Genomic DNA, 16,752 nt, shown 5'->3' on the forward strand with positions numbered 1-16,752 from the left:
CATAGTTATTGTTTGTCAGCACAGTTGGAGGGCATAGTATCCTCAGTGAGCGTAGTTAGCGGGTCACCATGTTATGTGACTTTACATCAGTCTTTAATACATCAGTCCTTGTTGACAGGAGCCCCTCAGTGCCCATTACGAGCTCCAGGGAAGCATCAGAGGGGGCACCTTTCCCAAGGAAGTGTTGGGCAGGCACATTCTCACGGAGACGAAGGTGGCTGTGAAAATCATCCACCACGAGATCTACTATAGAACACGCAGATCCCTCCTGCATGAAGTCTGCTGCATGGCAGACTTGCAACTATTCCACGTGATCAGCTCGGCGGAATCCCTCTTCCTAGTCATGGAGTTCGTGCCCGGAGAGGACATGCTGAGCTACCTTCGTGACCACGGCCGCATGTCAGAGGACACGGCCCGCGAGACTTGCAACTATTCCACGTGATCAGCTCGGCGGAATCCCTCTTCCTAGTCATGGAGTTCGTGCCCGGAGAGGACATGCTGAGCTACCTTCATGACCACGGCCGCATGTCGGAGGACACGGCCCACGGTGTCTTCTGGCAGCTGGTGTCAGCAGTGCACTAGTGCCACAAGAAGGGCGTTGCTCACAGGGACCTGAAGCTGCAAAATGTGCTGTTAGACACTCAGATGAATGCTATAGTTGCAGACTTTGGATTTGGCGCATCCTGCAATGTACATCTACACAGCACGTATTGTGGCAGTCCTGCGTATGCAGCCCCAGAACTGTTCCTGGGCCAAACATACAATGGTCGTGCCGCGGACATCTGGAGCCTGGGAGTACTGCTGTACGAGATGCTCACGAATGCCGTCCCTTTCGAGGCAAAGAGCGTACAAAGAAGATAGGCAGCGGGCGGTATGCAGTGCCTCCCTATCTATCCATTGATGTGAAAAACTTCCTCCAAAAACTGCTAACCCTCAACACTGAACAGAGAGAAAATCTGAAGGCCATCATGCCAGACCCTTGGCTAAACACGGGCCAAGAGGAAGAACTGAAGCCTTATGTTGAGGCACTCAGTGATGCCATAGACCGCTGGGTAATAGAAGAGCTGGTGAAGCTGGGCTTTCGTTGGGAAGACGTCAAGAACACACTGTCAAACAAAATATACAATAACAACATCATGGTAGCATACCGCATCTTACAAACACAAAAACCAAAACTCCAGTATCGCGCCATCAAGGTGAAGCCCTCCTTCATCCTGAGTTTCAGAGCCACAGTCCGTCCCCAGCCCAGGAGGTTCAATCCAAGTGGTACAGTTCCCAGCAGGCAGAGCAGCAGCCTATGGACCATGAGCCAGGCCAGAAGGCCCAGGAGTCTGCCAGTCCTACAGCCATCCTGGGATCTAGCACAACCATTTCTGAGTCCAGGACAACCAGCTCCCCATCCAGCACGGGATCCAACACTGCCACTCCCAAGCCCGGCTGGGGCTCCAGGACCGCCACTCCCACGCTCAGCCCTGGTTCCAGCACCACCACCCTTAGCCCAGCCCCCCAGTGTCACCCTGGGGACTCTCTCTCCAGCCACAGCACCAGCAGCAGCAGTGGAAACCCAAAAGAAGTCAAGCAGGGCCAGCGGCTGGTGGCTAGGAGGTAGTTGAACTTTTTAAGAAAACTCTTTTGTCTGCCACCCAAGAAAGGGTTCTGCAAATGCAGTCAGGTAATAAAGCCTCTTTAGATTTTGTATGGCAAAGGCAGGGCTACAAGAAGACTGCGGGGAGGTCAGGCCAGGCTCCCTGCATTTTAAAGGCTGAACGGGACGAAGCTGAGGTCCAGGGACCCGACCTGACCATGTGGTGGGGGAGATCGGCCAGAGGCAGGAGGCAAACTGCAGGTGGCAGCAGTACAAGAAATACACATGGTGTGTGCAAGGAGCTGTGGGCGACAGGACTTGGTCCAGCAGACATGGACGTGTGCAAAGTGCCGTGCGGTGCTCTGCATGGGATTCACATCCAGGATATCTGGCATTACCGTGGCATCCAGCATCGCCGGGGCCTTCAGAAGGACCTCCTTGGAGGACATCCTGGAGTTTCCTGGGGAACAAGAGGAGGGACCACCCTCGCTGCAGGTCCACCACTTCGGCCCCCAACAACTGGGTGAAACTTCAGAGACTGGACTGTTTTTCCTGGGGCTCTTCTTCCCTCCCCTGCTCTAGGGGAAGGAATGGTTCCTATTAAAATACTTGGTTTTTCAAACCTTTCAATAAATGTCTTGCTTCAGAAGGATGTATTGGGTACTCTTGTTTTGTATCCTCCAGTTTGAGGAGCGTGGAGTGATGTAATACTTGGACTTAACTGGCACAACTCTGCACCTTTGCATGGGGCACCCTCTTGGTCTTCTGTTCCCTTGGCTTTGAACCCTCAGCTCCCTTGTCCATTTCTCCTTTGTGGAAGGATGGTGTTGCCTGCTCACAGAGCACACATGCTGCCTTCTTCCTGTGGAGGCTCAGTTGGAAGGAATCACAGTTGGTCCAAGTCAGTTATGGCAAACACTCCCCACCCCCGCAACCCCCTGCTAGCGATTGGATGAGGCAGGGACTCATGACCCACTTTTGGCCCATGAGATATTACAGGAAGTCCACAGGGGCTTCTGTGAGAGACTCTCCTTCCTGGGCGCTCGATGATGGCGACAGGAATCATCTCCTCTGACCTGTTGGCTTTGCCTCCTTCCCTCTGTGCTGGCGTCATTCTCAGGTGGTCTTTCCCTTTATGAAAGCAAGATGGCCACCAACTGCCACAGGATGACGTCATATCCTGTCAGCCAACGGAAATAGAGCATCTCTTCCCCCAAGATTCCAGCACTGTCCAAAGATGTGCATGACATGAGCTGCCAACAGCCCCGCATCGCATTCTCCTTAGAGGTCGGGGCATGGTTGGGTCACCATCATTGGTGAGAAGGGAACATTTCCCTGACGTGCATTGGAGCACGGAGTGGGAATAAACCCAGTGGTTTAACACTCCCTTCAGCACAATCCTCGTCAAGCACTAGATTCTACCACCAGCTCAGCTGCATCAAAGATAGGAGTCTAAAGGAATGGCAGCAGCGAGGTGGTCTTCTTGCATTCTCCTCCAGAACGTACCACAAATTGACCCATCAAAGGACTCTGCTCATCACACAGACCCTCACAGGAGGACTACTCAAAGGTGGGCAAAGGGGAGAGCAGGGGAAGAGGGAAGGGAGCGGTGTGGAGACGCCGGGGTACGGGGGGCAGGACACAGAACAGAGATCACAAGAGCCAGGAGATGGGCTCTTTCTCTGTGTCCCATAGCTGATCTTCCTGCGGAGAGAGCAGGGTATCCCTTGTTGGAGGCAGTAACCTCAGCGGAGATCTCCAGCTGGGCCCTCGGTCAAAGGAAAAAGCAAAAGCCATACCTGGGCCCCTTTCCCCACTCTCCCACAGCAATCCTAGCCCTGCCCTTCCAGAGTCTCCAGCTGGTCCCTGAACTGAAGAGTATGTCAGGTGACAGAGGAGCTGTAGTGCTCAGGACCTGGAAAAAGCTGCTTTGTAACTGTGACCTAGGGCAGAGGCTGGGAAGACGTGACACTGCTGGGCTGTGAGACTGCAGACACCTCCCTTCCCAGCCCCCACCTTTTCTGGGTGCTGCTGCAACAGGATAATCTCAGCTGCAGAGACACACAGCAGGGGTTAACAGTAGGGGGCAGAGGCAGCTCTGGGCTTTCGGTAGCTCAGAAATCTCGAGCCCCCCACGCACAGCCCCCACACCCTAAGACCCAGGAGACCTGTGCACAGTGAGGAAACCCACCTCCCAGTGGCTTTCAGCATGCGGATCTCATTTCTTTTTATAACAATAATACCACACTGTCTGGATAGACCACAGTGTATCCACTCACCTACTGAAGGACGCCTTGGGCACTTCCAAGTTTTGGCAATTAGGAATAAAGCAGATATAATCATCTGTGTACAGGGCTTTGTGTGGACATAAGTTTTCAACACCTTTGGGTGAATACCAAGGAGTGTGATTGCTGGATCCTATGGTGAGACATAGACAGAAGAAAGACAATCTGAAGACATACAGATAAAAGACAGTCATGTGAATGGACTAATGCATCTAAGAATACCAAGGATCGCCAGCAAACAGCAGAAGCTGAAAGAGGCGAAAGACTCTACCCTGGAATGGTCAGAGAGGTCACGGCCCTGCCATCCCTTGATTTGGGGGCTTCTGGCCTCCAGAAGTGTGAGGCAATAATTTCTGTTTCTTTAAGCCAACCAGTTCAGGGTACTTTGTTATGCCAATACTAGGAAACTAACACAAAATCTATTCCTCGTTGGCTGGCACTTTTTTGTTTTATAAATCAGGAACGGATATTGAATTTTGCTGAATTCTTTTTCTGCATCTGAACGTTTGTTTTTGTTTTTCAATGTGATGAATTACATTGAATTTCAATTTTTTTTCAAAAGATAATTTCATCTATTGAGACGACTATGTGTGCTTTCTTCCTTCTTCTGTGAATATGGCAAGTTACACCGATTGGCTTGAACGTTGGGCCAGACTTGCACTCCTGGAATGAACCTCCCTTGCTTGTGATGTATTATCCTTTCCATATATGGATAGATTTGATTTGCTTCTATCTTGCTGATAATTTTATGACTCTTTTCCTGAAGCATATTGATCTCTAGTTCTCCTGTCTTTTTTATGACTTCTGTATCACAGTAATGCCTCGTAAAGTGTATTGGGAAGAGATCTTTCCTCTTCTGTTCTGGAAGAGATTGGTAGAATTCACCAATGAATTAGGTCATTTAGCCTTGGTGTTTTCTTAGTGGGAAGTTTTGTTTTGTTTTTTTAAACTACAAATCCAGTTTTTTAAAATAAATATGGAACTGCTTAGTTTCTTTTTGAGCAAGGTTCGGTAGCTTGTGTCTTTCAAATAATTGGTCCATTTAATCTTAATTGCTAAATTTATGAGGATAGAGTTGGTCACAGTGTTCACTTGTTCTTTTGATGTTTATGGGATCAGTAGTGGAGTCCATTCTTTCATTTCTGATACTTGCAATTTGTGTATTCTCTAATTTTTTCTTATAACTATTTATTTTTCTAGTTACTAATTTATTAATTGTATTGATCTTTTCAAAGAACCAGTTTGGATTCAATTTCTTCTATTGTCCATTTTGAACTTTGTTGATTTTTGCTCTTTTCTTTATTATTTCATTCCTGTTTTGGGCTTAATTTGCTCTTCTTTTTCCAGTTTCTTTTGCATACCACAAATATGCTATATTGCATTTTCAATTTTATTCAATTTAAACTTCTATAATTGTCCTAGAAATGTCCTCCTTGCCCATTAGCTATTGAGAAGTATATTTTTTAATTTACAACTATTTGGGGATTTTTTCAGGTATTTTTCTATTATTTCTAGTTTAATTCTATTGTGGTCAGTGAAAACACTTGAAATGATTTTTGTACTTTTAAATTTGTTAGGGTATGTTTTATGGTCCAGAATGAGGTCTGTTTTGGTGAATGTTTCCTGGGCACTTGAAAATAATGTATGTTCTACTGTTTTTGGCAAAGTATTCTATAAATATGAGTGAGATTAAGTTTATTGGTAATGTTTTTCAGTTTTTCTATATCGTTGCTGATTTTTGGTCTATATCTGCTCTCAGTTACCGAGAGAGGTCTTTAGGTCTCTAAGTACAATTACAGATTTTTCTCTTTTAAACTCTATAGATTTTTTTTTTAATTTTTACTTGGTCAAGGTGGTAAAATATACATGTGATAAAACTTACCATTGAGACATTTGTAGGTATACATTTTAGTGGCATTAAGTACATTCCCAAGGTTCTCCAACCATCTCACCATGATCCATTTCCAGAACTCTTATTAACCCAAACAGAAACTTCATAACCACTAAACAGTCATTCCCTAAGTTATCCCTGGGAACTTCTATTCTCCTTTCCGTCTCTACATAACTGCCTATTCTAGGTACTGCATATTAATGAGATCACGAAATATTAGTCGTGTTGTGTCTGGCTGGCTTATTTCACTTAGCATAATGATTTCAAGGTTCATGGAGTTTTGTAGCATTTAGCGAAATTTTATTCCTTTTTAAGGATAAATACTATTTTGGTGTATGTACATGCTACTTAAAAAAAAAAATCTCACTTGTTCATGGATATTAGGTTTGCTTCCGCCTTTTTGGCTGTTGTAAATGATGCTGGTGTGAACATTGGTGTACAAGTACTTGTGTCCTTTCTTTCAGTTTTTTTAAAATATATACCTAGAAGGAGAATTTCTGGATCATATGGTAATTCTGTTTGAGGAACCACCAAATTGTTTTCCACAGTTCCTGCACATTTTATATGCCCAGTGGCAATACACAGGATTCTGATTTCTTCACATCCTCACCAACTCTTGATTTTGGGTTTTGGTTTTGTTTTGTTTTTTAATAGTCATCCTACTGGGCGTTAAGTGGTATTCCATTGTGTTTTTGATTTGCATTTCCCTAGGGACAGGTGATGTTGAGCACCTTTTCCTGTGCTTTTTGGCCATTTTTATATCTTCTTTGGAGAAATGTCTATTTAAGTCTTTTGCCCATTTTTTAATTTGGTTTGTTTTTGTTGTTGAGTTGTGGGAGTAATTTGCAAATATTTTCTCCCATTCTGTGAGTTGCCTTTTCACTCTCTTGATAGTGTCTTTTAAAGCATAAAAGCTTTAAATTTTGATGAAGTCCAATTTATGTATTTTTCTTTTATTGCCAGTGTTTTTGGTGTACTATCCTAGAAATCATTGCCAAATCCAATATCATAAAGATTTTCCCTGTTTTATTGTAAGAGTTTTACAATTTTAGCTCTTACATTTAGGTCTTTGAACAACTCTGAGTTTTTGTATATTGTGTAAACGAAGGGCTCAATTTCATTCTTTTGCTGGTGAATATCCAGTGTTCCTAGCACCATTAATGTGAAAAGACTGGCCTCTCCCCATTGAATGGTCTTGGCATCTTTGTCAACAATCAGCTGACCATATGCAATCAATAGTTTATTTATAGGCTTTCTATTCTATTCCATTGGTCCAAATGTCTGTTCACTTGCCAGTATCACACTCTTTGGATGATTGTAGCTTTGAAATCAGGAAGTGAGAGTCCAACTTTGTTCTTTTTCAAAATTATTTTGGTCATTTGGGGTCTCATGAGATTCCACATGAATTTTAGGATGGGCTTGTCTGTTTTTGTGAAAGAAAAAAAAATTTTGGATAATGAAAGGAGTGGCGTGAAGTCTGTAGATCACTTTGGGTAGTATTGTTAATGTTAGCGTATTAATTCTTCTAGTCCATTAACATGGGTTGTCTCGCCGTTTCTTTAATTTCTTTCAGCAATTTCTTGTAGTTTTCAGTGTACAGGTCTTTTGTCTCCTGGGCTAAATTGATTCCTAAGTTTTTTTTGTTTGTTTGTTTTTTTATCATAAGTGAAATTGTTTTAATTTCCTTTTTGGATTGTCCTTGTTAGTATATAGAAATGCAACGGATTTTTATATGTTGATTTTTGTATCCTGCAACTTTGCTGAATTGTTTATTAGCTCTAACAGTCTGTTGTTATTGTTGCTGAAACTTTAGTGTAATTCTATCAGATTTGCTTCATATATTTTGAATCTCTGTAGTAAGGGGCATACACATAAGATTGTCTTATTGGTGAATTGACCTTTTTATCATTATGTATTTTGTTTTTGTTTGTGATAATTGTCTTTCCTCTAAAATCTGCTTTTTAAATATTAATTTGGCCATTCCAGCTTTCTTTGGATTAGAGTTTGCATATTACATTTCCCATAGTTTTACTTCTCACCTGTTGCTATATTTAAAGTGGGTTTCTTGTAAACAGCATATACTGAAGTTTTGTTTGTAAATTCAGTGTGAAAATCTCTGTGTTTTACTGGGTGTATTTATATTATTTACATTTAATATTATTGATGTGGTTGAATTTAGGCCATTTTATTTTTCTATTTGTCCTTTTTGTTGTTGTTGTTCCTGTTCTCCCCCTTCCATGCCTTTTTTGAATGTATTATTAAATATTAATATTCCATTTATTTTTATCTTTTTAATAAAACCCTTTCATTGCATTTTTCGTTTTTACTGGTGGCTCTAAATGTTACAACATACTTTTATAGTCTTGTTACAGTTAATTTCTCATTTTAAGCAAACCACAGAAAGAAGCCTTACAAACATATCAGTCCCTTATCCCTGATCCCTTTTATGACATTGTCATATGTATTATAACTGCAAACATTGATAACCTCACTATACAATGTTATTGTTTGCTTTCAATCATCATATACAGTTTAAACAGCTAAAAGGAGAAAAATACTTTATTATATTTGTCCAGATATTAATAATTTCTCTTCCATTATTCTGGAAGTTCCATGTTTGCCTTAGCCTGTAACATTTGCTTAAGCAGCTGGTTAGTGGTGTCAAATTCTCTGAATTTTCTTTCATTTGACAATGTATTTTGCCTTTTGTGAAGAACATTTTTGATTTATATAGAATTCTGGGTTAATAGTTTTCTTTTTTTTTTTCTTTCAGCACTTGAAAGATGTTCCATGTCTTCTGACCACTATGGCTTCAGGTAAAAAATCTTCACTAATTCAGTATTTTTCACACTATATGTAGTGTTGTTTTTATCTACTGCTTTTATAGTCTTATTTTTCTCTTATTCTTCCTTCCTCTCTGTCTTTCTCTGTGTCTTTCTTTCTCTCAGTCAGTCTTTTTCTTTCTTTCTCCCATACCCCCACCACAGCTTCCATCCTCCTTCCTTTTGTAGTTTGGTTATATTGTGTCTTAGCATTGTTTTCTTCAAGTTTTTCCTAAATGAGGTTCATTGAGGTTAATGTTTTCTCCCAAATTTGGTAAGTTTTTCAAATGCCATTTTTAAAAAATAATTTTTCTGCACCAATGTCTTATCTCTTCTCCTTCTAGGTCTCCAATGACATAAATGTCAAAAATTTTGATAGTGTCCCACGGGTCTCTAAGGCCCTATTAATTTGTTTTGAATCTTTGTTCTTCCTATACTTCAGATTGGATCATTTCTATTGATTTCTAGTGTCTTTTTCTGATATCTCCATTTCACTATTGAGCCCATGAAGTTAATTTAAAACGTTTTGCATTATATTTATTTTTCAGTCCTAAAATATTGTTATTTTTAAAAATAGTTGTAATTCTCTTTTGAGAACTTATTTTTACCTTTCATCTCTTTCAAGCATTCTTAGAAGACTAAAGAATTTATCCACTGATCCCAGTATCTGAGTTATCTCACTATTGGCATCTTATTATCTTTTCCCTTGAGAAATGGTCATATTTTCCTGGTTTGTTTTAGATCAAGCAATTCTGCATTATATCTGGAACATATTAAGTATTGTGTTGTGATTCTCTTGGTCCTGTTTAAGTCTTTTGGGAATGCGTATTTTGTGTTGTCTGTTTAGCAGGCTCTCAGCCAAGTTAGGTGGAGACTGCAAGTTCCTTTTTGCCTCCTGTGGGTAGTATTTCCTATCACAGTTTAGTTTTCCAAGGCGTTTCTATTTTGTCTTTGGGTCTGTTATGTGCGTTCACAGCTCTGGACGAGTGTAGGACTTATACAGATTCACAGACAGACTTAAAGGATGACCTTCTCCAACTTACTTCCGTCTGGGGTTTCCCTGACATTGTCTGATTCCCCGGGGCCTCTCTTCCCAGTTCCTCTGGCCACAGAGATGGTTTTCTCTTGGAGTTGTAGGTACCTATTCACACCACCACAGCGGTGTTTCTCTGCAAGGTGAGCTGGCTTCATGGCTGGACTAAGAGAGAATAAAAAATGTAAAACGAAAAGATTATCCATCCGCTGCATTCTTTAGCTCACTGGGGCCTCTTTCCTTGGTTCTTTGGCCAGAAATCCAGGGTCTCTCTTGGAGGTTTTCTCTCTGCACCCATTGTATAGTTCAGCAATCAGGTTGCCAGGCAACCCTCAGGTGAAAAGTTAGGAGACAAAAAAACTCATGGACTTCCACTTGTATTGGCCATGTTTCAAGCATTTATTTCCCTCCTCCTTGCCTGCTGTTGTTTACTCTTTAGTCTCTAGGTAGTTGCTATTTGTCTTCTCTTTAGAGACATTAGCTGTAGTCAATGAGAGAGTTAGGTGCTAAGACACGTTTGTTGAATAAAATGATAAGTTTTCTCCCTTACTGGTCTGTAAGCGTCCTGAAGACGAGAACCATGTCTGTCTTCGCCAGTGTGATATCAGTCCAGCGTGGAAGCATGGTTAAGGTCTAAGTAATTATTAAATTAAGCGATAGTGGGCAAGAAGACGGAATAAGAAAATACTGAAGTGATTAAAAAAAGGAGAACTTAACCTAAAATATGTGTAGGGAGTTCAAACATGAGATAATGTTGTAAGAATAACATATCTTTTGCTTCAGACATGAGATTAATGGTGAAAACTCTATAGACAGACCAGGGTTTTGAAAGATTTAAGTGGAAAGATTTTGCAGTTGTAATGTTAACTAATAAATAAAGCTCTTGGCAGAGAAGACAAATCTAAAAGTAATATACTATTCAGTAAACAATAGAAATTGGCATGGATTTCCAAAAGAGAAAAGACAACCACTTAAAAATATAGGCTTTAAGTTTGGTAAGAAAAATAATAATAGAATGTGGCATGGAAAATAAAGGAAGAGAAGAAGCTTATTATCCCCTCTGAACAACACATAACAAAAGGCTTGAAAGCCAGAGACAATGGGAGCGGTGCTAGACGGTATCAGTGCTTGTCCAAATGAAGCTATTGGAAAGACTCTCAGAGGCCGGATAATGAAATGGTCGTAGGCCAAGGCAAATGACACATATCTAGGGTCTTCAGAACAGATGGAATGACATTATATAGGATGGCTGTAGACATCCCTTGGCAGATAACAAGGGGAATTATCATGGGGATTCTTTACTAGAACAGAAGAGTGATTGATGCTTAGTCACAAATAGCTGTAGCTCATTCAAATGGTCTGTCTCCCGTGGTAGTGTTTTCTTTACAGAAATGAAAAAAAAAATTAAAAGAGGAATAGGAACGTTTCCAAAATACGTATCTTTCAACACAAAAAGAACAATGTGTTTAAATGCCATAAATTATTAGAAGAGTACAGAATAGAGAAATGGTATGGCTGAATCTTAGCAGTCGTGTTTCACAAATGTTAAAGCAATTGATAAGAAAAATAATTTAAAAAATTTTCAACATTTGTTTTAAAGCGTGAAAGGCCTTAAACACTGAGTATAACAATACCGTCACCATTTCTAGCAAATGTAAATATTACTAGATTATAGACATAAAAGAGAACAGGTTGTGAGTGGGAGTGGCGCAGAGGGAGAGGAGGCTCTGATGACGACAATCCCCAGAAAGGAAGCTGGAAAACCCTCCCACACCCTGGTGACCTGCTCACCTCGCCGACCAACTCAAACTCATACTTTTATTTGCAAATTCATCACTTAGCTTGAAAGCAAGTCTTAAAATGTGATTTTTGTTCTACTGGGTGAACTATAATACAATGGAAGTCAAGAGACAAAGTTCAGTATAAAGTTAACTTTATCTGCCAGGTGCACAGCAGTGTATGAAGCCAAATTCAAATCTGCGTGAAAATATCATGGATTTCCCCTATATGTAAACACACGGGCCACATGCAGATATAGTGTAAGAGTGAAGAAGTGGAAACCAAAGGCTTGTAGCTTGGTCTCAGTGTCACCTTCTACCAGCTGTGTGACCTGGGCAGACTCCGAATTTCTTGTGCTCAGTTCCCTCATCATTAAGATAATAGGCTAGCTCAACATTCCAACGGTCCTTCCTAGCTTCTCTTCTAACTTTTGGATGGGTGGGATGTTTCTCCTTTTACCACAGAAAATAGAAGAATGCGTATTTCTGTGTGTGCAGATGGCATGGCTTATACCACACACTATGAAACTCCAAATAGGTAACTAGCCCTGCAGCCTAACTACCAGGAGAAAAAAGAGCTAGAGATCAATTATCCTAAAGCACAGTTGTCACTGTTAGTAGGTACCTTCCAGCTCGTGACAAGTTTTCATGTAATCATCACACAGAGCAAGCCAACTTAATCTGTAATCCAAGTATGAAAAGACTACCTTATTCTGAAAAGTGTAAGTTACTTTGTTAAGGTGCTGACGTAGCAATATCCTGAAATCACGTCCTCCCACAGACACACCAAATCTACAGCTCCATGTGGAACAATTCCCTCTGAACACTAGGCGAGCAGCTCCTTCATACCAGCAACTGAGAAAAGTGCCACATCGAGGTGGGTAGGAGAGGCTGAGACGGTCTCAGCGTAAGCCACGTCCCTAGTGGGGCAACCCGCCATTGGAAGGGAACCTACAGACCCAGAGCTCCCTGAAGAGTGAAAGGGTCCGTACCCCACATCAGGCACCCCAGCTCTTAAGAGCTGCACCAGAGAGATGAGTCCCCAGAACGTCTGGCTTGAAAAACCAACGGGGCCCATGTCCACAAGACCCAAAGGGCTATAGTGAATGAAAACCTGCTTTTAATGAGGTTGTACTCAGACTCACCCCCGCCCCCGGGGCCCAGCACCAAAGCAGCTATCTGAGAAGCACCCAGAATGTATGTGGAAAAGATTTATTTTCTAGTCTTAACGCATCAGCAGGATGGGTAGGGTGCCTATTGGGGTACTCTCTGGGGGCAGAGGCGCTGGCGGCCTTTCTTGCTCTCTCCTTCTGCCTTGCTAAAGCCAGTGGGTACCGTTGGCATGCTCACTCACCTTGCTCAGACTGGCAGGCACCATGATTGTTTTCCCATCTCAGGTGCCATCTTTGACATTTTGTGCCCTCGTTTTGGGGGCTACAGCCTAGGGGACACCTGTTGATTGCCTGGTTTTTGAGGCCAGGGCAGGGCTGTGTTCCGGGGTCCTACGAGACTATAAGAATCAGAGAGACAGGTCTTGGCTGCCTACCACCCCAAGGTCATCCAGAAAATAGGCCTGTTTGCTCGTCCAGGAGCTTTGGTCTGGCCCTTCTAAGGGCCCATGGAAGTGCTCTAATGGAAGGCCAGTGGACCCGATCTCCGCGCCCTCCTCTGCCTCACCCCAGCCTGCTGGTATCTCACAGCAAGGAGCTTACATCCTTGTCCGGTGCCCCGATTTTCGCAGCTGCTGCCAGAGGAGACTTCCATAGCACCTGGCCTGGAGTCCACAGGGCTTACAGTTGAAGGGCAACAGGACTGTGTGTGTGTGTGTGTGTGTGTGTGTGTGTGTGTGTGTGTGTGTATATATATATATATATATATATCTTTGTACTTTAAAAGCTTCTGCCTGAGGGTCTGGCCTCCAATCGGCCAGAATCTAGGTGCTGAGAGCCCGCTTTGGGACACTGACAGGTCTTGGCATACCCTCCAAAACTGGGAGCTGTTCAAAATAAAATAGGCTGCTTGGATCATCATAAGATTTGAGAGCCGACCAAGAGCTCAGGAAAAGTTGAAGGATGAGGCTCATCTCTCATGGAAGGCCACTCCTTCAAGACTGGGAGAGACAGCTGTTTTGCCTAATATAGAGAAACAAGTAGAGAGAGACAAGCAAAATGAGGAGCCAAGGGCATAGGTCCCAAACCAAAGAACAAGATGAAACCTCAGGGGGAGGGTGGGAAGGGGAGTTTGGGGGGGGACCCTTAATGTAAGGGAGATAAGTGATTTATATGACAGAGTTCAAAGTAATCATCATGTACCAAACTTGGGATAAGAATGGAAGTGAGAATTGCAACAGATAGAAAATACCGAAAAGAAGTCACGGAGCTACACAGTACAGTAACTGCGCTCGTGTTTCCAGGCCCATCAGGCGATGTCAGCAGTTGTAGCCGCGTGTGTGGGGGGTTCCCCTCCCGGGCTATGAGCGTGTGGAAGCATGGTTGTCTGCTTGATCAGCGTGTTTGGCTAGCTCAGACGCCCACTGGTACCTGGGTTCAGCAGACCACTGGAGAGCTTCTACCTGGTCAGCATCCATGCTGTCGTGCCGACCTTAAGCTATGCACGTTACAGGCAATTGCTGCTGATGTTGTGACATATCATTCAGTTATCCTCTGCTGTTAGATTACCTGTACTTCTCCCGAGCAACTTTTATGGACACTGGGCTCTGAAAGCCAGAGCCTCCTTCAGGACACAACTGTGGCCGCGGCACAGAGGTCTGCGCGGCACAGACCTCATCTGGCATCACGGTACCCGCCTCTCCTTAAGTTTTTCTCATTTTATTACTTGTTTTAGTCTGCTGTTCTGCATGCATCGTTGTCAGTTACTGGAGATTATTTGTAACAGAGGGAAGTGCGCCTCCAGCTAACAAAAACAAGTTATAACCATATGTCAAGTTTAAATATTTCATGGGGAGACGAAATTCGAAAGGAAGAATCGCAAGTGAAACCAAAAGCCCGCGTGAGTTGTATCTGAAGCAGGAGGCCAGGAGACACAGGTTTTCACTGTCACCAGATTGTTGCTTGCAGGGCCGGATGGCAGGCACCTGTGGGTCAGGCCCTCCTTGAGCATGGAGCCTGTGACTGCCCCACCCCCATGGTGCCTGCACAGGACTGTGGCTGCAGGCCCGGATTGTGCGTGGCTGGGGAGGCCGGGGGGAGAGTGTGACTTTATCCTTAGAAAAGAGGTGTCATTGAAAGGTTCTCAGAGGGAGAAGGGTGAGGCCGGATTTGTTTTAGAAAGGTGGCACTGGCGGCAGTGTGAGAACGGATTTGAGCTGGATGCCAGCCGAGTCCAGGTGAGAGAAAGTCAGGGGCTCGGCAAAGTCTGTGGCGCCACAGTGGAGCAGACAGGCCAAGTGCAAAGGCACCTCTTAGAAAAGGAATTGGAGTGAAGGAACTCCACCAGCCAGCTGAGTAATAGAGGGTGGCGGGTGTGTGGAGGAAGCCGCAGGAAGCCTGCAGGGCAACTTCCAGTCTTCTAGCACCAAACAGAGGATTCGGGAAAGAGCAGGGTGGTTGAGGAGGTACTCTGCTAAGAACATTTCAAATTCTTGTAGAATTTCCAGGCTGAGATGTCAAGAAGGTAGAGTAAGAAAAGACAATGTCTGCAGCTCAGGGGAAGTCATTTGTAGACTTGGGGGCCAGTGGCAAAGAGTGGGGCAGCTAAGCCCAGAGATGGGTGTGGACTCACTGCAGAACGTCTGGGGACTGGAGTGGCTGCGTGTGGCCGGGCGTCTGAACAAGGCCAGGCTGACCACAGCCAGCCTAAGAATGCTGAAGGAAGGACCGAGCCGCTGACGTGTAGAGGACAACGGTCAGGCCGAGGCTACAAAGAGGAGGGAGAGATGGTAGCCTCAAAGCACCTCCTCAGGTAGGACAAACACCACCACGCATTTACTTACAGTAAGTCCTGTCATAGAGGGACTGTTCGAGGGCAAAGGGGGACTTTATGCTGAGGGGCGTGGGGAGGTGACAAGGTCCCAGTGGGTGCATTGGAGAGGACGGACATCCAGCAGAATGAATTAGAGGACAGCACCCGGCAGAAACAATAGCACGCACCACGATGAGAGAGCACTGACAGCACGGCTGGTGAGCAGAACTGGAAGGAGCCTGCATGAACGGACTCGGGTTGTTAGGCAGCAGTGGAACGTGGTGGCAGGAAGGCAGCTGTGGAGCAGACCGGAAGCGTCAGAGCACATACCCGGAAGAGATGCCAGGACTTCCCGAAACAAAGAATGCAAACCCATGCAAAGGGGGTTAGGCTAAAGGTGATTTATATGAAGAATCGAGGAACTTTCTTGCACCCAGTTGCTGGACCTCAGGTGGAAATCATGAGACAGACAGTGGGATGATATCTCTTCCTTCTCTCTCCCTTTTGGGGCACATGGGCTGAGTGCAGGCTGCATGTTTCTCTCTCTGCAAGTTCACTTGTTCCCACTCTCCCAAAGCGTCAACACGTGTGCCGTTGGGGGTTTCCATGACGCCAATATGGCTGCAATTCTACACGACTGCTGTGCTCTAGCGCTTAGTTGTTTGGTTCATCATCTCTCTCTGAGGATCTGTGACTACATTGCCCTGGATCCAACACTGGGGGGGACAGAAGGGTCCCTTGTGTAATCCTGACTCTATCGCTCTCTCTCATTTAGCAGTGTGTCTGGGCAACAGTGACAGAGAAGGGGGCACAGGTTAGGAAAGCACCCCATAAGTATATCCATAGTGGCAGTGTGCCAGGGGTAGCCAACATATCCTAGGAACCAACACGACACATCTTCCTGGAGTGCAGATTTCCTCTTTAATTCATCAAGTTTTTATTGACCTCCTGTTGTTCGCTAGGCATTGGTCTAGGCTGTAGAAATACATCAAAAATAAAGTCCCTCCTCTCAAGGAGCCTACGTTCTAGTGAGGGGGACACAGGTAACATGGAAATATAATAGAAAGCAGGGTCAGGGAGCCTGTGTTATTCAGGCTGCAAATAACAACCACCTCAAATGAGCTTAAACAAGTTCAAATTTTCTTTTTTGCGTTTAAGAAGTCTGGAGGCGTAAGTCCAATGCTGGTGTGATGCTCCATGCCAGGAAGGAAGTTTCCTTTAGTCAATCTTCCCCCCATAGGGAAGAATATTCCAGATTCTGGGAAGGCCCATCCAGCTCCATGCATAGAAGGTCAGCAAGAGGTGAGAGTGGCTGATGCTTTAAAATGACCACCAGTGTAACACTGATGGAGCAGAGCTGGTGAGTTACTATCGCAGTAGGAAGACAATCATCTAGATAGAGTCTTGGGGGGTCCCGGAGGGAGGACAGAGGGCATT

At 44.0% G+C, this 16,752-nt stretch overlaps 1 protein-coding gene across 1 annotated transcript in view; it reads left to right on the top strand.

Annotated features, from left to right (window-relative positions):
- MCPH1 (microcephalin 1) overlaps positions 1-16,752 on the top strand; it is a 262,924-nt gene that overhangs the window by 240,872 nt on the left and 5,300 nt on the right. Inside the window, exon 15 of the mRNA XM_033104480.1 lies at positions 8,535-8,577. Coding sequence (XP_032960371.1) covers positions 8,535-8,577 — 43 coding nt within the window. The remainder of the gene's footprint in view (positions 1-8,534; positions 8,578-16,752) is intronic.

The sequence above is a fragment of the Rhinolophus ferrumequinum genome, chromosome 4 (genome assembly GCF_004115265.2).
Source record: "Rhinolophus ferrumequinum isolate MPI-CBG mRhiFer1 chromosome 4, mRhiFer1_v1.p, whole genome shotgun sequence".
Classification (NCBI taxonomy): domain Eukaryota; kingdom Metazoa; phylum Chordata; class Mammalia; order Chiroptera; family Rhinolophidae; genus Rhinolophus; species Rhinolophus ferrumequinum.